Source organism: Medicago truncatula, chromosome 4 (assembly GCF_003473485.1).
Source record: "Medicago truncatula cultivar Jemalong A17 chromosome 4, MtrunA17r5.0-ANR, whole genome shotgun sequence".
Classification (NCBI taxonomy): Eukaryota; Viridiplantae; Streptophyta; class Magnoliopsida; order Fabales; family Fabaceae; genus Medicago; species Medicago truncatula.
The window spans coordinates 42,919,916-42,945,901 of NC_053045.1; the positions used below are offsets into that span (position 1 = coordinate 42,919,916).

Here is a 25,986-nt window from a genome sequence, read left to right on the forward strand (position 1 = left end):
GAGTTCTATAAATAGAACCCTAGTGCTGAAGTTTGAGCTTACAAGTTTTTGGAAAAACCCTAGCTCTCTGAAACTTCTGATTCATTGGCTAGCACCGAGTTTTGGAGGAGCACTGTTCGTGTGTACTTGTTAGAGGCTTTGCTGTGATCGTGATTCCAACAATCAGATTTCACACTTCGAGATAACAATCGAATCACTGATTCATGTGTAATTCGTAATGATCCAAGGAAGGAAAATCAAATATTTTTCTGCTGCTTATTCTGTTATAAATCGATTTTCCTTCGCCTCACCCCGCCCCCCCCCCCAAAAAAAAAAAAAAAAATTAATAAATAAAGATTCAATGGAAGAGATTATACCTGATGGAGCTTTGAAGAAGGAAAGCGCATAAACAGGCAGAGAGGTCAGGACAGACTTTAAAAGAACCAAACGGCCGCCAAAAGATAAAAAATGACTATTCCAACCAGACAACCTAGCTTTTATGCGACTCACAATAGGTTCCCAAAAACTCAATCGCCGAGAATTTCTCCCAATAGGCATACCCAAGTACAAAAACAGCACCTTACCCACTTTGCAGCTTAAAATAGACGCCACCTCATTTAACCAAGATGGGGCGATACTCACACCAACCAATATACTCTTATGAAAATTCACCTTCAAACCGGACATAGCCTCAAAAATAACAAGAGCAGCCCTTAGAGCTTGCCCAACTTTTAGTTCCCAACAACAATGTGTCGTCAGCAAATTGAAGATGGGATACCACAACCGGATTAGCCACCCCAGAACTATACCCCGTAAACAATTGAGCCTGAACCAGAGATTTCATCAAAACATTAAGACCCTCTGCAGCCAACAAAAAGAGAAACGGTGACAGAGGGTCACCTTGTCGAGTCGCCTTCGTAACGGGAACTCGTCCGTCGGACTACCATTCACAAGCATCGAAGTTGTAGCTGTACCAACACACTCTTTGATCCACTATCTCCAAAGAACCGGAAAAGACATACGACCCAAAACAGAATCCATATAACCCTAATCGACAAAGTCATAAGCCTTTTCGAAATCCACCTTAAACAGCATAAGATCTTTCTTCAATTTCCTGACCTCATCCACAACCTCATTTGCTATTAGAATACCATCAAGAATTTGTCTGTTTTTAACAAACGCCGACTGAACATCCGAAATAACAGAACCAATAACCACACGCAAACGATTAGCTAATAATTTGGCTAGAATTTTATACAAACTTCCCACCAAAGAAATAGGTCGAAAAATCATTAAGACGCTGGGGGTTGTCAACCTTAGGAATGAGAGCAATGAAAGTGGAGTGAATACCTTTAGACAATTTCCCATTGCGATGAAACTCAGTGACATCTCATCCTTTAAATCGAGCCAAAAATCCTTGATGAAACCAAAATTAATTCCGTCAGGCCCCAGACTCTTAAAGCTATCACAATCCCAAACAGCCACCTTAACTTCATCAATCGAAAACGGTTTAATAAGACCCACACCCTCCTCGACGAACAAAGATTGAAACTGTAAATTGGTTAAACTGGGACGCTCCACAACAACTGCCCAAAAGTGATTCTCAAAATGCTGAAAGACTGTTGCACGAATAGGGTGAACACCTTCCACCAAGACCCCATCCACCAAAATAGTGCACAGCGAATTACGGCGACGCCTGTTAGACATAACTGAATGAAAGAACTTAGAATTAGCATCACCATCACGCAACCACTGGACCCGGGACTGTTGCCAACAAATACTAGTGTTAAGGCGGGACAAGGAATGAATGTCCGACGAAACCCCATGAATCTCAGCGCATTCCTCATCAGTCAACAACATAGTTTCTCCTTTTTCATCTAAAGATGCCAAACGCTCCTTCAAAGTCGAAATCTTCCCTGGTAGATTTTGAGAGTGAGAGACATGCCACTCCTTAAGAGCAATTTTAAAATTAAAATAGACCCACTCATTTTTATGAAGGTCTATTTTATCAACCAACACCTTTTCAATTGGACCTAAAAACCCTTATTTTTGTTTTTTGAGCAAATTAAAACTAAGGGGCACAAATGTAATTTTAATTTAACAAATATAAAAATATTAATAAATAACTTTTGGAATAAAACTGGCAAAAAAATCATTCATAATATAAAAAATAAAATATTCTCCGAAGTCATATTAATATGGTTAATGTAATCCATATTTTCTAGTGAAAATAAAAAATTTAAATAATCTTTCAAAAAAAATTAAATAACAACAATTACAATGTCAGATGTAAATTATAATAAAAATTTAAAATAAGGAAGTATAATATCTCACTACCAAAGATAGTATAATATCTGTCCAAAATCTAAAAACTTAAAAAACACAACCAAAAAATTTAGTACATAAATCCAACAAATTTTAAAAAAATGTACAGTAACATTATTTTTCAAAATCTATTTTCAAATATTTAAAATAAAATAAAACATTGATAAATAACCTACTAATATACATCAAGTTCTAACATATAATATCCCCTCCAGAATCATATCAATATTGATGTTTTTTTTTTTTTTAATAATAAACGAGGGTTGAAGCCAAAAAGAAAAGAACTACAAAGCTATGCAGAAATTGCTCTTTAACTTTAGAAATTCTTCTCCCACACTTTAAAATTACGTTATCACCTATAACGGTAGTTAAATGCAGTTCGATCACTTTTACGGTGACAGTTAATTGTCGTTTTTGAAAAAAATCTTTATACTAGCTAAGCCTACTCTTACCTCGCTATTCTTTACCATATTTTTTTTCTCTTCCATCAAAAACTTCTAAAGTACCAATTGCTTTTCTTCACAATCTTAGTCATAAATCATTGAAGAAGGATTGCTAGAAGGTTTCTACACACATTTGACATCAAGAAACGTGTAGAGCATCTTATTAATTTGTTTACATTGTTCAAATTTTCTGCCACATTTTCACACTGTTAAAGATGAACTCATAACGATAGTTAACTACCGCTGGTTCTAACGGCACTTAACTACCGTTGGTGCTCAATATTGCCTTTTATTGCCATTTTGTTCGATTTAATGCTTGAATTAATTAGGCCAAATACCTCCCTGGGTCCTTTAAGTTTCACGTTTGTTTCAGATAGGTCCTTTAAGTTTCTAAGGTTTCAGATAGGTCCTTTAAGTTTCGAGTTTGTTTCGAATAAGTCCTTTAAGTTTCTAAGGTTTCAGATAGGTCCTTTAAGTTTCGAATTTATTTCGGAAGACTATAAGCTTGTTGGTGACTTGACCAATAGTTTGGTGCAACCAAAGAATATTCTAATAAATTTGAAAGGAAAAAGAAAAGACTTCATGGCGATTTAAAACAAGTGTACAATGCACGTTAAAGAATAAAGAAGGCAAGCATAGATGGCACGTCAAAGATGAAACATTTGGTCGCAAAGTTGGGAGGAGTTTAGATAGGTTTATTACACTAGAACAACATGTGATGATATTACTTTTCAAGACATATTTTTGGCTAATCCCGAATATATTAAGTTGTTTAACAATTTTCTGTCTATTTTGGTCATGGACTTCACCTATAAAACCAACATGTACATAATGTCATTGTTTGAGATAGTTGGGGTCACCTTAACCGATATGACAATTTCTGCTGCTTTTGCTTTTCTAATGTATAAGAAAGAGGATAATAGCGTACTTTTGAGGCGTGGGAGAGAAATTTTTGAGGTGTTTGACACTTTTCGGATTATATAATTCTAACTGATTTAAAGAGTTTTAGATTATATAACCTGAAACATAGTTTTTATACTACACAAAAAATCTCTATGGCGCTTTGTCTTCCAACAATTTCTGAATTGTTCGGATTATATAATCCGAATAAAGGATATTTTTAGAAGAAAAAATATAGGACGCATGAGAATGCAATAGGGTGAGAAGAGTAATAGTTTTTTTTTTTTTTTACTTAATTTTTCTATTCAACCCAAATAAATTTTATTTAGAGTCAAATACTGATTTTTTTTTTTTCTTCTTTTTTTAATGGACTTAGTCCAAACACATTTGATTATAAAGCCCAACAGTTTTTTTTTCTTCTTCTAATATATATTATCAAATATATCTAAACATTGGATAAGATTGACAGTGAACCAAACCAACTCGAAAATAGTTTGAGACTCGATTCGATAATTGATTCATTGAACTTGATTCATGAATCAAATGAATCGAACTTGAGTTGAAAATTAAACTCGCTAAATAAATGAGTTAAATTTGAGCTAAATATGAACCAACTCGATATATATATAAACTTCGAAGTTATCCTTCCATATAATCACGTTATGCATAGTAGGTAGCAGAAGTGTCTATAAAATAGCATCCTGTTACATGCTTAAGCATACAGTGGTATGGAATGGAAAGTATTGGAGGCAACGATGGCAGAATGTGCTCCGGTACGGTGGCGACGAGTCTTCACGGTGGGTGCGAAAGGTGCCTGCATGCACGTCCGCACTCCAACGCTAAAGTCAGTAGGAGAAATGAGATGGAATGTGTGGGACATTTTATCAAACACCTGGAGTTCAACATAAAATCTACCAATTTCTAACTATAACCTAACTTTAACCTACCACATTTGAGTCAAACATACCCTAATCAACATCTAAACAACAGCTTCTATCTTAATTCATCATTAACAATCCTAAAAACTAACATGCAAATCAAATCTTAAAAACCTAAATATGTCAAATTTCTCCAAAAAATTTAACAATTAAACCAAAAAAAGCTAGTGCAATAGGATAATAAACACTTACTTGATTTTAGGGTAGAAATTGACGTTGAGTGGCGCAAGAATGAAGAAAATCGCACTTGGAGCAAGCAAAGTCGCATTTGAAGTTTCTTGGAGTTTTTGAATATCAATGGTTTATGGTTTTTGTTTCTGAGTTCTATAGTAGGACGTAACGTGACTTAAATCACGTATGGGTAGTTTCGGAAGTTTCTATGAGAGTGAACAATTCCCTTTGGAAGAAGAGCAATTTTAAAAGATTTACGCTCTTCCCCTAGCAAGTTTCGCTCCCACCCAGCCAAACTGACCAAAATACCCCTGCGTTAGTTAACTAACGCATGTGTAAATCAAACATGACTTAATTTTACATATGCGTCAGTTAAGTCACGTCGCATAAGTTAACTCACGAATGTTATAAACCCAGCGTGAGTTAACTCACACTAGGGAAAATGTGAATTTTCTCCATCTTATTCATTTGGCAGCTAGTACTCCTTTATGTGTAATTGCTTGTGAAAATGATGACATGCATTGCAAGACAACAAAATATGGTCTGCTTTTTTTTTGCCACTTAATTAAAACAGCCAAAATCATTATGATGGAATGGAACACACAAAGATAGCATAAAAAAAAGTCTAATTAATGTCTCGAAACATAGCATGAAAGAAAATGATAAAATTACCTGGTAGCAAGCAAAAGGAGGGCAAGGAAGAAATGCAACCACACAAGCAATTACACCTAAGATGGAGAAAATTCACATTTTCTCTAATGTGAGATAACTCATGCGGCGTGACTTAAGTCACACATGTGTAAAATTAAGTCATGTTTGATTTACACATACGTTAGTTAACTAATGCAGGGATATTTTCAGAATGGCTGCAGGCAGGCCCGACCTTGAGGGAGTGCAATGTGCTCAATCAAGCCGGGCCTCCAAAAGCTATGGGCCTCAGAAAAAATTAAATCTAATACCCACCCCTACTTAAATAAAAAATATATATGTTACTTCTTTACACGTTTGAGTTTTTTCTAGACTTTAGTTTTTCTATCTGGACATAAATCTGGTACTAACAAACCATCCCCAATTTGTATAATCACTTAATCAGTCAATTGGAAAAACTATTTCGTTGAAAGAATCACAACAATTATTTCTTTTTCATATAAATCATTTGTTTTCCCCTTTCCCACAACAGATAAATGACAAATCTCAAACGACCCCGTTAGTAAATTCTACCTCTCTTTTACTTAATTTTTTTGTATTTCGTTTTATGTTTAGAATTTCTTCTGATTCTGATTTTTAATAAAGCTTAACTACACAAAAAAAATTGCATTTTTATTTTATTGAGGACCTATTTTCAATAGAGAACCGAGCCTCCTATTTTATAGGGACGACCCTGGATGCAGGACGCGAGTGTTTTGTGCTGGCATGAGCAAAAATCATTTTAAAAAACTAAATATAAGAAAGCCCAATTTCTGATGGTGGTCCCATGCAACAAACCGGGCCCACGAAAACATAAACGCGAAGAAACATCACTGCATAAGAAATCAACGAAAATCAACCAAAACCAAGTTTCCTAGCCTTAGCCGAAAACGTGAAAACAAGCTTTTATAGAATCAATCCTAAGCAGAGTCCTCAATCAATTCATTTCATTCACATCTCTTTCCTAAACCAAAAAAATTGTTCCACACACAATCCAAATTTCCTCAATAGGCTTACACAATTTACACAGTAGAAAGCACAAAAAATGATTAATTTATAAAGTAAAAAACAAAAATTGAAATACAAAAATCCCAGACAAGAACATCCAAAAATGTTCCACAAGGGACACACACATGCATGCAGTCACAGAAAACATCATGTAACCAAAAACATTTTTTAATTAAAAAACATAAGATAACACCAAGACATTTATTTAAGGTAGTGTAACTTTAACTAAAAAACCCAAACAAAAAGAAGAGACAATAATTTTCTTCTCTTTGACAGGAACAACATACACACTCACAAACACAAATCACACCGTTCATTCATAAAAAAAAAAGAACCAAATAAAAGAAAAACAAATCTGATTAATATTCAACAAGATAAAGATAATTTAATTTTATAAAAAAAGGAAAATTAATATGAAAGGTTGTAGTGAAATTGTAAGAGTCAAGAGGAACTGTTTTGAAATTGATTTATTTTTTTGGATTTTCGATTGGGATTTTTATAATTAATATTCTTTTCTTTTATTCTTCTTCATCGATCTTTCTTTTCAATTTTCCTAGCACTCTTTCTTTTTTTCTTCGTTTATTGTTTGTTCCTATTATTCATTCATTTTTTCAATTTTCGTTATCGAATTTCTTGTGCTTTTCCGTTGCTTGATTGTCACGGAAAATTTGATTCAAGAGAGAGAAAGAGAATAAATATACAAAATCACGAAATTGATTCTATTGGCAAACCCTATTTTTTGCTTTTTCTTCTTCTGTTTAGGGTTCTTGCGATTTCTAGGTTTTGTGAAGCAAAGTTTCGATCTTTCATCGATTTTCTTCAATGGAAGGTGAAGGTAGTTCGGAGGGAGAGAGTGATCGGAAAAGGGGTGGTGCAGATGATGGCAAAATTGCGGTTTCAACTGAGGGGCAGAGTAAGCCTAAACGACAGATGAAGACACCGTTTCAGCTTGAAACCCTAGAAAAAGCTTATGCTTGTAAGTTCTTCAATTTCATCAATTGGGTTTTGTTTTGTGTAAATTTTGATTTTTTTTGTTGTAATTGTTGAATTTGAAGATTGTATTGTGTTTTGGTTAATTTTGTGATGTTTTTGGTTTGATTAGTGGATAATTACCCTTCAGAGCCGGTGAGGATAGATTTGTCTGAGAAATTGGGGTTGACGGATCGGCAGTTGCAGATGTGGTTCTGTCATAGGAGGTTGAAGGATAAGAAGGAGTCTGCTCCCAAGAAGGTGGTGCCGCCACGGAAGCCGGTGGTTCAGCCTTTGCCGGATTCCCCGGTGGATGATCATAGGATGGGGTTTGAGCATGGTAATGAGTATGACTCAGGGTCGGGTTCAGGTTCGAGTCCGGGGTTGGAGCCACGGAATGCAATGGCACTGAGTGTTGGTTATTATGAGTCCCCACATGATGAAATGGAGCTTAAAGCAATTGCTTGTGTGGAGGATCAGTTAGGTGAACCATTGAGGGAGGATGCACCCATTATAGGAGTTGAGTTTGATCCATTGCCACCGGATGCATTTGGGGCACTAATAGGTATATGATAATGCTTGTGCTCTTATCTTCACTGATTGAGTTGCTTCATAATGTAGTTTCTTTTACATCATTTGTTATTATTTCTTAACTCTTAAATTAACCTGTCTTATAGGAATTTTTTATCTTCCTTGCATTTTTCATCTTTTTAGGCATCACCATGAAAATACTAAGACCTATCCGATTTTAGAAAATGTAATGCATTTTTATTTCTTGTTTTCATTTTCAACTGCAAAATTGTCATCTAGTTTTTAATTTGTTCCATGTTTTTAAATATATGTGCAGTGAACACCGAAGGCAAGTACATCTTGAAAACAAATTGTTTTAACTATTTCCTTTATAAATCTTTGAAAAACGAAAAACATTTTTAGCCCAATCAAAACAGAAAATGGTTTCTGTTCATTTCCTGGTTTCACTTCACTGCGTCCTGGTACAAGTCCTTGAGTACGAAACAATTTATTTCCAGTCAGAAAGCATTTTTGTTTCAATTTTCTGTTTTACTTTGTTGTCCATTTTCGAAGTTTTGTACAAGAAATAGTGGAAGTAATATCGACTATCGAGTAGTCCCTTATTGACTGTAGCGCCTCTATCTTGTCACAAGAATGCTTTCTATTTCATATGGAGAAATTTTTGCATACAGCATCACTTTCCATATCTGAGACTAAGACTGCTTCTTAGTGTTTGAAAGAAGTTGCTTGAAACATAATATAATGGTACAAGTTGTTTGTGATCACTGATCAGTGCATGCAATACCATGTTCGGCTACTAACACTTCTGTTATATATGTTTTTTGGATCAGCAGTTACAGAACGCCAGAAGCGACCTCGTCTTGCATACGACGGTAAAATATATGGAAGACATGATGTTAAAACAGACAAAGTGAGTTTCTATATTCCATAAATATAGTATATTTTGGTCAATAAAATGAACCTTGTCTGAACTTGGAGGTATCTATGATGATCGAGGACCTTCTTTAACTGCCTGTCTTTCATGTCAGTTTGTAGCTGTGCGTTCCTTTATTTCTTATGCTATTTGGGCTTTTATCCTTTCCTGAATGGCCAACTGGTAGTATCCGCTTGAAAATAGGGATAAACAGACTGCCATATTATTTATGATAAATATATTTTACTTCAATGCTAATTCTGTACAAAAAATATGTAAGAAGGGAGAAAATGGTGGTTAAGGTTGGAGTTAGCCTGAACTTTTTTCGTTAGCGTCATGCTTATATTTAGGCGTTTTCTTGGTAAGTTCGTATGTCTATGATGTTTATTTTTGGTAGTATCTTTTACCTTGAACTGTTGATTATCTTTTTAAATGCTCTTTGGCAAAAATATTCTTATTCTGTCTGTGTTTTCTTCATTGGTTTGAGGAGCTGGAAAACCTGTTGTTGTTCTGTGTTTTATTTTTTGAATGGTCGGTGATTGTTTATTTTTAGTTTTTTACTGCTTTATTGCTCTATTTAAGCTTGAATTTAAATGAGCTTTATTCTAGGCTAAGGCAAGGACATTCCATGAATATCTACCAAGCAAGTCTGGCATTAGGTCTGATGCTTTTGGACAATTCAGCCAATCTCATGTACACGTTCCAATGCAGGGTCCATCCAAAACCCCTCCGATTGTGCCTAGAAATCATGCCGCCCAGGGTCATTCTTCTCGTGTTCCTATTTTGTCTCAACAAGGAAAGCAAGGAAGTCCCTACCAATCGCCTCCTCGAGAATTAGCCACAAACATAGTGAGTGCTGGAATGAACTCCCACCTCATCGAGCCAGAAAATCCCTATGCTTCACCTAGTGGACAAATTTTGCAAAACAATGCAATGCATATAGAGAGGAAACGAAAGGTATATTTGAGCTATCTGCAGTGGGAGAAGATATTATGCATAAGTCAGTCATTATGCACCCTACATAAACACTTCACAAAACCATTAGACAATTATTTTGGTTTCTCATAGAAGACTATCAAAACCATTAAACCATAATTATGGTTTCAGTAATAATTTCAGTGTATAACATCTTAATCATTATTTAAAACCATGTAACAATAATAATTTCATTAAAAACCATTACACAATTATCTTGGTTTCACATACAAGACTATCAAATCGTATTATCAAATCATCTAAGCCACTTTCCAATGATCATTTTACTTAGTTCAGGTACTAATCAGTCTGTTATGATATTTTCAATTATTCATATGAAGGTTGTCTGGTAGGAGTTTGAAGTACAATGCAGTAATGCACTCTTACAGTGTTTTATTGACATTGCCTTGTTTCAAAGTAAATTCATCATTTTCTATCTTTAAAATTAAGTGGATTGGGAAATTATTCATATATTGTGCCCTCTTTCATGCTACCTGATACAGTAGCATTAGGTCAGGTGGGTTTCAAGGAATTGGGAATTTTGAGTTTTGGCTTTAAATTCTGTAATTTGAGTGTATTATGCGCTGAGTCGGAAGAAATTAGTGGTTTAGATTCTGGAATTGTGGTTTCGCTGGGGGGTGTATGACAAAATGGGTTGGGGTGTACGAAGCAATTATGTTGGGCTACCGGTTAATGGGCTGTGTTTTATGCAGGGTGCATAAGGATGCCTTATGCATGATAACCGCACCCATCTGCAGTAATTGATGTTGTAATTAATTTTGTAATTGTTCAGTCTTCAACTCTTGGAAGTATATAATCTATTATTTTCAAAGGATGACTTTTTATGTTTGACTGTGTGTAGGGTGATGATGCCAAAATTACCAGGGATGTTGAAGGCCATGAGCTCGAAAAACACGATAGCACTAGACGAAAGGTTTTATTGAGATGAATTTAGTTTAGCCTGTTTTCGTACATTTTGTGTTGGTATAACAATGTCACATTTGCATTCTTTTTAGCTAATTCCCTACTTTTCCCTTCATTATTTTTAGAATGAGGAGCGAGTGAGGAAAGAAATGGAGAGACAAGATCGTGAAAGAAGAAAGGAAGAAGAGAGATTGATGCGTGAGAGACAGCGTGAAGAGGAAAGATCAAAACGAGAGGAAAAACGTGAAATTGAACGAAGGGAAAAGTATCTGCTGAAAGAAAATATAAAAGTAAGTTTTTAAGTCACCTGTCCAACGGAGATAGCCTTATTTTGACTTATATTTAGAAATTTGATAAATATATTCTATTTCGATATGTTCTATCTTAAAAAGGCTGAGAGAATAAGGCAAAAAGAAGAGCTACGGAAGGAGAAAGAGGAAGAGAGAAGAAAAGCTGCCCTTGAGAAGGCAACTGCCCGTAAAATAGCTAAGGAATCCCTGGAACTTATTGAGGATGAACAGCTGGAAATGATGGAGTTAGCTGCCTCGAGCAAGGGGCTTTCCTCTATTATCCGTCTTGATTTTGATACTTTGCAAAATATTGAATCATTTAGGGGTGAGATTTTATTTTTATTTATTTTTAGTTTGTAATTTTACATAAAAATAATTTGGCTGTTCAGTATCTATCTGGAGATACTGAAAAGGAAAATGAATTTCTAGTACTGAAACCTTATTATTATATTGTAGATTCATTGTGTCTTTTCCCACCTGAGAGTGTAAAACTAAGAAAACCATTTGCTATCCAACCATGGATCAACTCCGAAGATAATGTTGGAAACCTTCTCATGGTATGTTCTCATCATGACTTTTGCTTCCTTATAACATAGAATACACTACAATGTGCAAAATCCTTAAGTTTCCTGATGTGAATGTGACTTAGCCTTCTTCAGTCTAAGTTGAATAAGTTATTTTCCTATTATCTTTTAGTGATGGAACTTGTTTGTTGGATGAGCAGTTCTGTGGATGTACTATTCTACATATTGCACCAACAGTTTATTCTTGACTTAGCCTATTGATTGATTTGAAGCTTCTGATTTAAGGTTTGAAAGCTGTGGTGGTCTATTTCAGGTTTGGAGGTTTTTGATTACCTTTGCTGATGTTCTGGAGTTATGGCCTTTTACACTTGATGAGTTTGTGCAAGCATTTCACGATTATGTAAGTCAGTCTGGCCTTTGCTAGTGATATTGTGTGATCAGTTTAACTATTTTTGTGCACTATATTTTTGCTCATTCTGGGTGCTCAAAATATTTATATCAGGATTCAAGATTGTTGGGTGAGATACATGTCGCTCTCCTTAAGGTGATAATAAAAGACATTGAAGATGTCGCAAGAACACCTTGTACCGGATTAGGAATGAATCAGAATGGTGCTGCTAATTCTGGAGGTGGCCATCCAGAGATTGTGGAAGGGGTAAGCTTAGATGTTTCTTAAATTACACTTGTTCTTCTTTCAGAGAAGTTGTGGTTTTATTCATTGGAATTCATTCCTATAATTGTCCTTTTTATGATAGGCATATGCATGGGGCTTTGACATACGAAATTGGCATAAGCACTTAAATCAATTGACATGGCCAGAAATTTTCCGACAACTAGCTTTGTCTGCAGGATATGGACCACAGTTTAAGAAAAGAAGTATTACATCTTCACGTGCCAATAGTAAAGATGAGGTTCAGTTTTCTTTCTTTTGCTTTTTAAAATTTCAGCTGCTTATATAATTCTTGTGTTACATGAATATTTTAGTGATTTTAATAATGAGATATAGTTAAGATATAATTTCAGGATGGTTTCTTATGAGCTATTTGTTCAGCTGGCAACCTTTGAAGCTTACTTGAGCTTACACTGTCAAGTTTTTCTTGGCTTACATTTTAATCAACAGTTCAATATTTATTCAGGGGTCTTAATGTAATTAAATTGAATAAATGGATCACATTCTATATCTAATTTCAGGGAAGAAGTTCTGAAGATATCATTTCTACACTTCGAAATGGTTCAGCAGCTCAAAACGCCTTGACAAAAATGCAGGAGAGAGGTCTATTAGGACCTCGAAGATCTAGGCATCGGTTAACTCCTGGAACAGTTAAATTTGCAGCATATCATGTTCTCTCACTAGAGGATGGCAAGGGATTGAATGTAATAGAGCTCGCCGAAAAAATTCAGGTGAGTGTCATATCACATATTAAATGCTACTTATCGTCAAGTCTGTTTTTAATTTGTGTCTTCCTGTCAGAAATCTGGTCTTCGGGACCTGTCAACCAGCAAGACACCTGAGGCATCAATTTCTGTTGCTTTGACAAGAGATGCCAAGCTTTTTGAAAGAGTAGCCCCATCAACTTATTGTGTACGTGCTGCATTTAGGAAGGATCCTGCTGATGCTGAGTCCATTCTTTCTGAAGCAAGAAAGAAAATTCAGATCTTTGAAAATGGGTTTCTAGCTGAGGAAGATGCTGAAGATGTTGAAAGAGAAGAGTCAGAAAGTGAAGTTGACGAGGATCCTGAAGTTGATGATTTGGTTAATCCTTCAACTGTTAATAAAACATCTGAACCGTGTAATGATTTCTCCTCAAGTGGAAAAGAAAATCTAGGTCATGATGGAGAACTTAAAGATGGGTTCGATAAGGATCTGCCTGGTTTTCCTGACAATGGTTCCAAGAATGCTGATTGTCCAAGTGGACAACCTGTTGCTTGTGAAAGTCTAATTGCCAGAAATCTAGGTGAAGATAATATAGAAGTTGATGAAAGTAAGTCTGGAGAATCATGGATTCAAGGGCTCACTGAAGGAGAATATTCTGATCTCAGTGTAGAGGAGCGATTAAATGCTCTTGTTGTATTGGTCGGTTTGGCAAATGAAGGAAATTTGATCCGCGTTGTTCTCGAGGTAAACTTCATTCCACATATTATATTCGCAACTTGATTTTTGTATTTATTTATCAAATTGACGCGAAGAGTTTTTTCAGGATCGTTTGGAGGCAGCAAATGCTCTGAAGAAGCAAATGTTGGCAGAAGCACAGATAGATAAAATTCGCCTGAAAGATGATAATGTTAATAAGTCAGATTTTCCTTCTATCAATGGTATCAGGGTTGAAACACCGATTACATGTGCTGCTGCGGAGGGCAACCAAAGCCCATTGCTTGATATTAATATTTGCAATAATAATAATGAGGAATCTCCCAGCAAAGCAGAAAATAAAAGACTTGCTGTTGTTGGACAAAGCCTATCTGAAAAGCTCCCGTCAGTTCAAGATCTCTGCATAGGTCCTGATAATCCTCAGACTCCGTTATCTGCACAATATTCAAAACGGTCACGGTCTCAGTTAAAATCTTTTATTTCTCACTTAGCAGAGGAGATGTACATCTATAGATCCTTACCTCTTGGGCAAGATCGCAGACATAATCGATATTGGCAATTTGTTGCATCTGCTTCTTGCAATGACCCTGGCTCGGGCAGGATCTTTGTTGAATATCATGATGGCAAATGGAGGCTTATTGATTCTGAAGAGGTGAACTGTTTGTTTGTCACCCCTTTGTTTTCCCCTTCCAAAGTTTCGTTCTTATATATTCTTCATTTATTAGCTAGCAAAGTATTATTTTGAAACTGTGGTGCTTTGTGAACTTAAATGTTGTTTTTGGCTTTATTGTAATAGTTCTAATGAGTATATTTAACTAATTGTATACAGGCCTTTGATGCACTTCTGAATTCACTGGATTCTCGTGGGATCAGGGAGTCACATTTGCGTCTAATGTTGCTAAAGATTGAGAATATATTTAAGGAAAATGTTCAAAAGAATGCAAAATGTGCCAAAATTGGAAACACAGATGAAATCTGTGTTAAAAATGAAGCAGAGGAAACAGATTCCAGTCCTGATCACCATACTAGATCCGACAGTCCTAGCAGTACTCTTTGTGGTTTGAGCTCTGACACTTCAGAAACTTCGGCATCTTTCACAATTGAGCTTGGAAAAAGTGAGAGCGACAAGAAAGCTTCCTTGAGAAGGTATCAAGATTTTCAAAAATGGATGTGGAAAGAATGCTATAACCCATCAATATTATGTGCAATGAAATATGGGAAAAAAAGATGCAAACCTCAGGTTGACATATGTGATATCTGTCTCAACCTTTATTGCTTGGAAGACTCCCATTGCAGTTATTGCCACCTTACTTTTCCGTCAAATGATGGATTTGATTTTTCTAAACATGTAATTCAATGTGGAGACAAGTCATCCAAAGATATTAGTATTTTTGAATCTCCTCTTCCATTACGGACAAGATTGCTTAAGGCCCTGCTGGCTTTTATTGAGGTAAGTTGATAATATACTTGATACTTCGCTTTTCTTACCTTGAGCCTTTTTGCTTTTCTTTTTCTGCTGAATTTCAGATGTTGGCTTTTTGAGGGATATATTACATCCATATTCTGATTTATAGGTATCTGTTCCACCTGAAGCATTTCAATCAGTTTGGACAGAAGATATTAGGAGGCTTTGGGGTGTGAAATTGAGCAGATCATCTTCTGCTGAGGAACTTCTACAGGTTCGCCATCTCTATGAAAAATTTATATTCCATATCTTTGCAACATTATAAAGATTGAGAATCAATTATTAAGACATTTCAAAATTTACCTATCCATTTTGCAGATGTTGACTCTATTTGAGAGAGCACTAAAGCGAGACTTTTTATCATCACCCTTCTCTACAACTGGGGATTTGTTGGGAATGAATGCCATGTCGGAGAGTGCTGCACATACTTCTATGGATCTTGAATCAGTTACTGTTCTTCCATGGGTTCCGCGGACCACTTCAGCTGTGTCTCTCAGACTTTTTGAGCTCGACACATCCATCACCTACTTACAACTAGAGAAACCCGAGCCTTGTGAGGAGAAAGAAGCTAGATTCATAGTGAGTCTCTTTCAGTATTTCTTGTTTTTTTATTAGACTGCTTTTGCTCTTAAACTTTGCGATGTGGATGGTAAGTAATATCATGAAAGGGATATTGTGTCAGGCATTTATTGTGCATTTTGGATGTCAAATTTTCGGGACAGGGTGACTGTTTTGGTGGAATTTTTCATGCTATTTAACATTAGTAATCTAACTCTCTTTCATTCCTGCAGAAGCTTCCTTCAAGATATGCTTCTGTCAAATCAACAAAAGTGGTTGAGCCAGTAGATTTGGACCATGATGAATTTATGAAAGTGAAATCCGCCCCTTTGAAAATTGTGCAAAGCAGCAAAAAACGTCGGCGACTGAATCAGGATAAAGGAAGGGATAAAAAGCTTTCTAAAAGAACGAGTCATTCCAAACGAGATAATGGCCACCACAATTTTGAAGTCACTGAGAATCTAAGTCAAAGAATAAAACAGCAGGGACAAGGATCTCAAGGACAAACAGGTGGACGTGGCCCCCGAACTATTAGGAAAAGGAGAGAGGAGAAGAGGGCTGTTGAAGATTTGTCGCTGGGCCATAAGGCTGCCAATAATAGCTCCAATATTGGTAGAGAACAATCGAGAATCTTGGATGAGGACTGGGATGATGAGAAGGCAAGTCCCATGAGACCCATCCAGATGGAAGCTGCTGACATGAGTAGCAGCAGTGAAGAGATTGAATATGATGACAATGCCCAGGCAGTGGAATCTGATGACAATGTCGAAGCAGTTGAGTACGGTCAAGGAAACTGGGAGATAGGTTTTAATGGTACCCCAAACAGATGGAATAGGGATTTGGTTGGAATGAGTGAAGAAGAAGACGTGGAAGCTTCTGAAGATGACAATGACAATGGCATTGAAGGGAATGAAGAGGAAGAGGAGGGTTCTGAGGCAGATGTTATGAGCCAGGGTTCGGATCGTATGGCAAATAGAGTTGTAAAAGAAGAAAGTTTGGACTCGAGTGACTCCGAAGATTCTTTTGATTAGAAAAACGTTACAATTGAGCAACTAGAAGGGATTTCATTTCAAGGCTGCATCACTTTTTTTCCACATTGCAGCTTTATAAGGTAAGATGCTTGTGTAGTTGTGCTCCAAGTCATTTCATAGCTCCAAAGGTTTTATAGATTAGCAGAATTATAGTGTATATTATCCATGCAGAATGGATTTTTGTACTTCTAGGCATTTTCAAGCGGAGGTATAAGCCTAATTTTTCTTCTTCTCTTGTAATAGATATTCTCATTATTGATTAATAAAATCGTTTAATGGATATTATTCATATAAATTTATCCTGTAAAACATAAGGTGGTGGAGTAAATAATTGTAGGTATTTCTTGAAAGCATTGGTAGCATAAATAAAGTGAACATTTTGACATTTGAATCAGCATTCTTAAATAAAAATTTATATAAAGAAATTTATGTAGTTCAACCTCATTGTTTTGTTGTAAAAAGAGACAAGACAGGTATAGACCCATTTAACTTGTGTTGCATTCTTGTCTCTAGGCTTTGCCTTGTGTTGGTTTCGTTCCTCCTTCTTATTGCATCTTCATAGTCAATGAATTCAAGGACACCACTGTTACATCTTTCATAAATCTCACGAAGAGGTCTAGAACCTTTTATATCAAAGTCATCGTAAACTTCTTCATCTTGATAACTTGAGAAGGAAAATGTGAATATCTGTCAACTTGAGAAGTCTCCCAATTCCAATAGGCATCTTCATCTACATTAGCATCTCTATTAAAAGAAAGAAAAAAAGATTATTTGAATAAATTTCATAGACACAATAGTCATTAGATTTTGAGCTATAGCTTATTAAAATTCATTTTATAGTACTTTCATCTAATTTACTTCTTTTCACATCAATATCCATGCATGAATGTAGCAAACCAAAGCGATTGACTTGGAACGTTAAAACAAGATAAACGAAAATAGTTCATTGTCGAATTTTATGTGTTGTCATAATGTATGCTTTATACATTATGTGTTCCCAGTCTAAAATAGTTTTATACAAATGTTAAATCATATAGATATTTGTACAAATTTTAGAAAATAATATTACAAACACAACACAAAAATGAAACTAGATTGTACTAAATGTGGTCGTACACATGTGTTCATTTATATATATATATATATTTTTTTTTGAAGAAACTAAGAAAATTATATTAAAGAAACAACCGGCTCCTCAAGCACAAGGTATGTCTAAGAGAGCTGGAAAAAGTTAATTACAAAGCAGCAGGCGTTAGACAGCCAAAGAAACAGAAACAGAAACAAACATTACATCATAGCCTGAATACAAAGTAAAGGATTGTTCCTCCAAAATGGGTAGTCAAAATCGAACAAAATGTAATTCGCTTTCAGCCACCAAAACGTTTGAAGTTTAATCCTTTCAAGAAGAGCTTCAAGATGATCAGAGTGATTCTGAAAAATTCTCCTGTTTCTATCTTTCCAAATGACGAATAAAACAGAAATCCATATAACTGTAAATCCTGTCCTAGACTTTTTTGAGAAACCTCCAAGAGCACAAAATTGAGTAGCATGAGAGTATAAATTACCATTCAAAGTTGTAACTATACCAAGCCACTGAGAAATTAAAAGCCAAAGACGCCCATAATGATCACAATTAATGTTCATTTATATATTATCAATACATAATCATTAATCTTTTTATATTAAATAGTGTTATTTGAACATAAAAAAATTGACAACGTATTCATCATATTAAAGTATATCATTTTATAACTATCAATGTGATTTTTTTTTGTTGATAAACTTAGCGATGAAGTTTGAATAAAGACACTAAATTAATCAATTAAAAATTGAATTTTCATATATACACCGTATTATTGTACGGTGTCGGGAAACAAATTTTCTGTAAACATAACATTTGTTTATTTTGTGTAAATTTTAAATAACACTAATGGTGTGTTTGAATTGAGGGGTTGAGAGAGGAAGGGAAGGGAATGACACACTTTTATTTTTTAAATTACGAACAATGTGAAATGTTTTTCTAAAATAAATTAAGTGTTTTTGAAGTATTATAAGATTATTTATCATGTTTAATTCAATTTTCTAAAAATCATTTGATAATATCCGTAATTTAAAAAAGAAAAGTAAGTCTTACCCTCACTTCCCTTCCTAAACCCTCAATCTAAACACACCCTAAGCATTTCATCTTCATATTATGAAAGAGAAATTATATTTGTACAACCATTTTGTAACAACTTTTGTGACATCTTTTTCTCTTATACTCACCTTATGTTTTTACTTTCACTCTCTATTACTTTGGTTTCCGTGTCAATACCTATTTTTCTTTATAAATTTATGGTTGTCCCTAAAGTTATCAAACAAATGATTGTTCAAATAACACACCGAAATGTCAAATACTCATAGAGGTGCATAAAAATTAAAAGAAAAATGTTATTTCTAGCTATTATGTGTGTCTCGATGAGTGATTGTTATTTTTGACATTAAACTTTATTTAACAGCAATTTGAACAATAAAAAATGTTATTTTTCTTTACTCTTTTGTGACCGTTTTACCCTTTTCTTTTTTGGTTTAGACTAGTCAACTAACTCACCAATAAAAAAAACACTGGTCAACTAATTGCTTACACTTTTTCTTTTTGTGAATTAAAACTTTAGATTTTTGCTTTATAAAAGCAAACATACAGCATTCTAGGCGCACCTTTCGCGGGAAATAATTAACAAGTGATGATGGATCGAAGATCATACTAAACATAAAAATGACATGGAAGCTTCTTAATTTTCCTTTTTACTATATTTTTTAGAAAGTGAGGAGTTAATTTCATATATTTGTCTTTTTTTCTTTGCCTATCACCCCAGCTGTACGAGCTATCCAAATTTCTAATATATCAGTGTAATTTGATCACAAGAAAAATATAACATTTCTCTCATTAAAAAAATAAATAAATTTTGCCTAAAAAAATTATATTTATATTTGGAATTTATTATCTTCTTAACAACATAGTCAGATTTTTCTTTCTCTTTGTGGCTATTGCAACAAAAACAGTTAGAGAAGGTTTCCCTAATTGTTTTTTTGGTACAAATGTTTCCCCAAATTTACCTGCTCCTTTCATGACATAAATGAATCAAGATAAATTTTAGTAGCATCACATTCACATGGGTTACCACTTACCAGAAGTAGTTGACATACATACTGCATGACACAAATTGGCCAACCTAAAGATGTATTAGATTCATCAACTTAGATTTCAGTACCTAAAATCCTTTTCTTTGAGCAAATATTTACTTGAAATTACCTACCTCCTCACCCACTAAGATAAAGAGGTCGGTCTTCAACTTCTTTGTCCTATTTTAATTTTATGCTAGTGTATTTGTCAAAGTTTAACGTTTCATCAGTTGAAATTTTACTATTTCAAGATATACTCTAACCAAGGATGAATGTTTTTTTTTTTTTCTTCAAGTGATCTAGTGGTCAAAAATTTATTTTTTTAAGGTGAATTTCTAATGGCTAGAGATAAAGTGGGGTGTCAGAGTTCAAAACTGACCCTGCATACATTATGCAATATCCCTATCAATTGACCTAAGTTTATAGAGACAGATGAATGCTTTATTTAATCAAAGTAAATCAATGTCAAAGTAATAATGTGACAAAAACAAAAGTAATGCAAGTCAAATTCAATACCAAACCTTCACTGACTTTGTGTGCTAAGAAATTTGATAGAGGCGCATGCACTTTCACAAAAGACCACTTAATTATAAACGCGTTCTTGAGTTGAGGATCATCACTCATGTGTGTATTGTATTGTATATATTGTGAATGCAGTAAAAAGGGTAGGTGTAGTCCATAATCTAGACAAACTATAGAGGGCACATGGAGTTGGCACCAAATGCTATTATTTTCAATTTTTTCATGTCCCTACCCACTCCACAATCCACGCATAATTACTTGGCCATGCCTTTCTTCATTTGCTCTAATTTTCCATACTACCCTTGTGCACTAATCATCATCCAAGTTTCAGCTTTTTTAGAACACAATTATCTTTCCCACCATTTAGAGCCATACTTACTTAAGTCTCATTTAAATTTACACTATTCTCCTCAGGATTTTCTTTGGCAGTATTATGTGGTATTAACAGGGCCGTTCCCGACAATTTAGAGGTCCAGCTGTAATCTTGACAGTTTTTATTAAAAAGTTGGAAAAAAATCCAACATCAATTATAGTGATAAATAATTAAGTTGTATAATTAAATATACTTTCATTGGTTCAAACATGAGTTTTACATTTTTACGTATCTATAGCGAAATAGACACTTACCTATGAATAATGAGAGATTGACAACAAAATTATTGTCTTCTAGACTTTTACCGACGAAAAAAATGACATTTAGTAGCAGATATTTAAAGCCTCCATAAATTGAAGCCTAACTCCATAGAATTCTTTCCTAATAACGGGTGTATTAATATGATTACTTCATTTTTTTTCTTTCTTTTAAAAGGCTAGAATATGTGAAGTTAAATTGGCTCATACATTATTAGGCTAAGTTTTTGGTGCAATTCACACTAATTTAACAATTGGTGTGACAATATTACCATTACTCAGAATAATTTTTTGTAGCACTATATGATTGATGCAACTACTAATCAATCATGAGTTTGCTTAGAAGAAACGAAATATAATGAGGTTCAATAAATGTTTAGCATTATATGGATAAGAATAACGAGAGAACTAGGTTAAATATTCTGATGTTGAAGGATTCCATGGTCCACCCTATCCCATGGCACTTGTAATTAATGAGTACCATCCTATAAATTAAGTATAGTTCTTAAAATTCTTAAGAAAAAATTAAATAAAATTGCACCCTTATTATTAGTAAGTGTATTTTTTGGTCTAATTGTAAACTCTCCAATCCAACATGATGTCTCTCTGCATAAACTAATAACCAGAGTCTCCCCTGCAATGCCAAGAGTTATATAAACTTAGCTTCATTTATTTATATAAATAATGGGTGCCGTCCCTTTAATTAGATGCCGTTCTAGAAAATTTTCAAGAAAACTAAACCATGCCTTAGTATTTGTTGGATCATGAGGGTAGTTAAGAGATATCATATTGAATCAAGAACAATTAGACATCACATCTTAATTAAAAAAAAACTTAAAACGTTCTTTTGGTTTCTAAAAAAAAATCTCAAGATATTAAGTTCACGGATCCTTCTACTTATTTATATTCAGTATCTATTTTTCCATTTAAAGTGAGACTCTAACTCACATTTGATATACCAATGATATATTTTTTTAAAGAAGTTAAATAAATCTATTTAAATTGACATCGTGAAGAATCAAACTTAATACCTTAAACCTACTTATTTATAATGATTAGCCAAAACAATATTTTGATAGAAGCCTAAAACCCTATTCACTAGGTTTATTCTCCCGAGATTTGCAATTTATAATGTTTATGCTTTGCAAAAATAAATAAGTAGAGTTGTTTAAATTAGAGTTGTACAGTATTGTATAATAATATTAATGTGCTAACCAAAAAACAAAATGAAGTAACAACTCCACTGATAAAAAGAACCCGAGACTAATTCTATTCCTAGAATCATACATTAGAGAAATAGTTCAACCTTGGGTAAAAAGATTTAGAAATAAAACCGTTGATTTTAAGATTAATCTCGTAGCAGATTCAAAATACTAATGCCGTGGGAAATAAAGATGACTTAAAACTCATATGAGGGATCCCATTTAATTAGTAAAAGTTTCTATTGGATAGGGGACCACAATCATCACAAAACACTCCTCCCATTTGCACCTAAATAAGTAGAAATTTTTGAATGAAAGGGATTAAAGAAAGAGCTAAAGTCCTCTATATAAAGATATTTGAACACTCTTTACTCATCAGTATAGACAGTCTAAGTCACTTTCCTTCTCTTTCACCATCATCCATCATCTATGGCTCCCATCTCAAAATTCCTTTCTTTCCTATTCTTAACAGCCCTTTCATTTTCTCTCCAAATTCATGCCAGAGACAGTCAATTTTTCAGCAAAGTCACCCATGTCAACAACAACAACAATGTTAGAGAAGTTCCTAACAATGAAACACCATTAAACAAACCAGAAAACCAACCAGTTTTCGTCCCGGAAACTGAAAACAGTTATGGTTTATATGGTCATGATACTGGTCTACACCCTCCGACTACCACTAACACAAACAATGTTGATCCCAACACTTACCAATCATATGAAAAAACTTCGTCACACGATGAAATCAACAACAACAAAGTTAATAATTACTTCAACTACCAGCAAGATTCCGACAACAAGTACCCGAATGAAGTTAGTGACACAAAACTAACACCAACATCTTACAGCAGCAGCAGCAACAATAACTACGACAACAACAAGTATTCTTCTAGTTCTGATGACTTTAGCAACAAAAAGTTCCCAGAAGAAGGATATAACTCGAACGAAAATCAGAACAACAACAACAACGATAACAAGTATTTCTACAACAACAACAACAAGGATTCTTCTAGCAACACAAAGTTTACAGAAGAAGGATACAACTCCATGGAAAACCGGAACAACAACAACAACAAGTATTTCTACAACAACAACAACAAAGATTCTTCTAGCAACACAAAGTTCCCAGAAGAAGGTTACAACTCAATGCAAAATCAGAACAACAACAACTACGAGAAGTATAACTACAACAACAAAGTTGCTGTTAATGACAAATACAGCTTCAAAAGTAACAACAATTACAACAATGGTGAGAGGCAAGGAATGAGTGACACGAGAGTTATGGAAGGTGGAAAATATTTTTATGATGTTAACTCTGAGGAGAAATATAACCCAACATTCAATGGAGATTCATCTAAAGGAGTTGTGAACTCTGAGAATTGGTACAACAAAAAGGGTTACTTTGGTAACAACAATGTGAACAATTATGAGAATAACAAGAACTCTATGAATGGTTACCAGAATCAAGAGCAGTTTGAAGATGACCAAGAAGAATTTGAGCCTTGAGATTGAATCAAATCATTGTAACAAAGTGAAGAGTTCATTGTCCTTTTGAATTTTGGTTGTGTTTGTTCAATGTTTTAATGTGCTTTAGATTAAAAATCACAAAAAAAAAAAAAAAGTAGGATAAGTTATGAAGTTTAATTTACTTGGTTGGTGATAATTCTATTAAGTCTTGTCATGTTACTTATGAAATTGCACAGTGTATGTTATGATTTGGAAATATTGCATGAAGTATGAAATTGAAAGCATGTATAATTGTTATCATTGTGAAGTATCTTGTTTGTTTCTGCTTTATTTATTTATTTTCCTTTTTTACCATTGAAAAGAAAAAGCTTATGATTTGTTTTTCTCTTTAAGTTAAAGGATTAAAGAGAAAAGGAGCAAAGACAAAATGCAATCATACTTTGGTTTTAAAATCTCAATGATGGTCCATCTTGTTTTTATGCCTACCAAACTGGATTATGATTCATAGATAGATACCATTTTCAAACAGAGTGAGTTAGGGAGCATCACAGTGTTGAAGGTGAGTGGAAAATGTCTTTGAACAACAAAATGGAGTCAAAGATTAGCAAGGAATAATACAATTTAGTAATTCAATTCACACTGCTAAACTATCCTTTATTAGCTGGCTGATATGATACTTAGTTGATTAATCAAAAGGTTTTTATATATGACCTATAATTTTACAGTAACAATCTACAATTTATCTTTCTTTTCATATAAAATTTAAAATCTCCTGTTTATTTGGAGTAATGTTTTTTGGAATCATAGGAAAGTAAGCATAAGTATAAACCGATCCAAACCCTTACTTTGAATCTAAAACAAAACACATTTTTTAAGGCCTATAAGTTATAATCCTTCAAAGAAAATATGTTTTACTATTATTAAATATTAAGTTGAAATTATTCATTACGGCAACACGTAAATTCAATCGATTAAGCGTCAAGTTCATCTTCACAGAGTTGTATTATCAATTATTTGATGTGACATCGGATATTGTTTTTTCTCCTTACTTAGAAGACCTCGTTTTAATATTCGCTTTAAGTCTTAAAATAATGTCGAAAGTGGGGTGATTTTGGCCTAAATATGTACCTTTGCACTTATATTATCCTCAATTCATAGTATTATTATTAACTAATATGGAGCTTGATCACTTCACACTTGAATTTCCAACTACACATGTATCAACACCGGTATCCTAGGTAACATTTAGCATGGAGACAGATAGAACAAGTCAATTTGTTTTGTTTTATACTTTTTAATTCTACTCTTTGAAATGGAATCAAAATATTTAACTTTTTTTCTTTCCTTTTCTACCTTATTTATTTTTTAATCTAGACTAAAACTCACTATCCTAATCTAACATACCTATGAAATGGTACCATAGGTTGCACTGCATAGTGCATACCAATTATGCAGAACAAGATCAAAGCTTCCTACCTATAAATTATATACTGATCACTGTTTCTTCCACCAAATTTAAACAGAGAGATACTCTTGTCATTATGCTTAGTCTTGTGGATGGTGGATTAGTTCTGCAGTGTAGTTGAAGTGGATGGCATTGGCATCTACTATGACTATATCAGCTGCCTCATAAATTTCCCGGGAAAAACTAACTGAGAAAATAATTCAGAAACAAAAGTAAACAAACGAGAGCAATTGCAAGCAAAAGTGTTGGTTATTATTGGTGCAAATGTAATTGCTGGCAGGTAACACCAAATTCTGTTATCTAACTTTGCAAAAGTCTGTAATGCATCTTTTCAGACAGATGAATGAATTTCACCCAATCTAACTAAATAAAGTAATTCATTCCTTAAATAATAATAAAGCCTGATGTGAAATTTAGGCAACAATTTAATATATAATAAAAATTTATGGTCAGAATTTTTTATACAAATAAATAACATCAATAAGAAGAAAAAAATGTCCAATTTGTTCAACAATAGCTTCTCAATTTGTTTGAGTAAAAAAGAAAAGTGCACAAAATGCAAAAGAGAGATGGATCTATCTACCATGTCAAGAAAATATAATTTTTCTTAATAATAATTGAAAGAAAAAAAAAACAGCATTGTTCAAGCAAATCAGGCCGCTTTCTTCTCTCCGTGATTGACGGTCAAGGGGATAAAAAAAAAAGAGAAAATAAAGTACTTGTGTTACTTTACACTTTATTTTTTTATTTATGCTTTGGGGTCACCTTAATATGTAATATTAACAAGGGTTATGTTATTTGGATTTAAAACCTGGCTG

The 25,986-nt window shown here is 34.0% G+C and overlaps 2 protein-coding genes across 8 annotated transcripts; both read left to right on the top strand.

Moving 5' to 3' along the window:
• The first annotated feature begins 6,687 nt into the window (after window positions 1-6,687).
• Window positions 6,688-17,015, top strand: LOC25493092 (homeobox-DDT domain protein RLT1). 7 transcript variants are annotated; one of them, XM_024782073.2, is made up of 18 exons: window positions 6,688-7,427; window positions 7,554-7,985; window positions 8,782-8,861; window positions 9,474-9,821; window positions 10,702-10,773; window positions 10,889-11,053; window positions 11,156-11,378; window positions 11,510-11,610; window positions 11,891-11,977; window positions 12,080-12,232; window positions 12,333-12,488; window positions 12,769-12,978; window positions 13,049-13,696; window positions 13,776-14,318; window positions 14,496-15,116; window positions 15,241-15,345; window positions 15,450-15,710; window positions 15,926-17,015. In XM_024782073.2, the coding sequence occupies exons 1-18, from the start codon at window positions 7,274-7,276 to the stop codon at window positions 16,718-16,720; spliced, it is 5,154 nt and encodes a 1,717-aa protein (XP_024637841.1). In that variant the 5' UTR covers window positions 6,688-7,273; the 3' UTR covers window positions 16,721-17,015. The 7 variants fall into 7 exon arrangements, with proteins under 7 accessions (XP_024637841.1, XP_024637840.1, XP_013456957.1 ...); XM_024782072.2 differs by having other exon boundaries at window positions 6,689-7,427; window positions 15,923-17,015; XM_013601503.3 differs by having other exon boundaries at window positions 6,689-7,427; window positions 8,785-8,861; window positions 15,923-17,015.
• A 5,581-nt stretch (window positions 17,016-22,596) lies between these two features.
• On the top strand, window positions 22,597-24,003 carry LOC25493093 (protein E6). Its single transcript, XM_013601505.3, has one exon. The coding sequence runs from the start codon at window positions 22,666-22,668 to the stop codon at window positions 23,740-23,742; it is 1,077 nt and encodes a 358-aa protein (XP_013456959.1). The 5' UTR covers window positions 22,597-22,665; the 3' UTR covers window positions 23,743-24,003.
• The last annotated feature ends 1,983 nt before the right edge of the window (window positions 24,004-25,986 follow it).

Bases quoted from the DNA above. Each gene is read 5' to 3' on its own strand.
- LOC25493092 (XM_024782072.2), top strand. From the start codon at position 7,274: ATGGAAGGTGAAGGTAGTTCGGAGGGAGAGAGTGATCGGAAAAGGGGT. The intron at 7,428-7,553 runs GTAAGTTCTTCA...TGGTTTGATTAG, and splicing joins CCTAGAAAAAGCTTATGCTT to TGGATAATTACCCTTCAGAG. The intron at 11,054-11,155 runs GTAAGTTTTTAA...TATCTTAAAAAG, and splicing joins TGCTGAAAGAAAATATAAAA to GCTGAGAGAATAAGGCAAAA.
- LOC25493093 (XM_013601505.3), top strand. From the start codon at position 22,666: ATGGCTCCCATCTCAAAATTCCTTTCTTTCCTATTCTTAACAGCCCTT.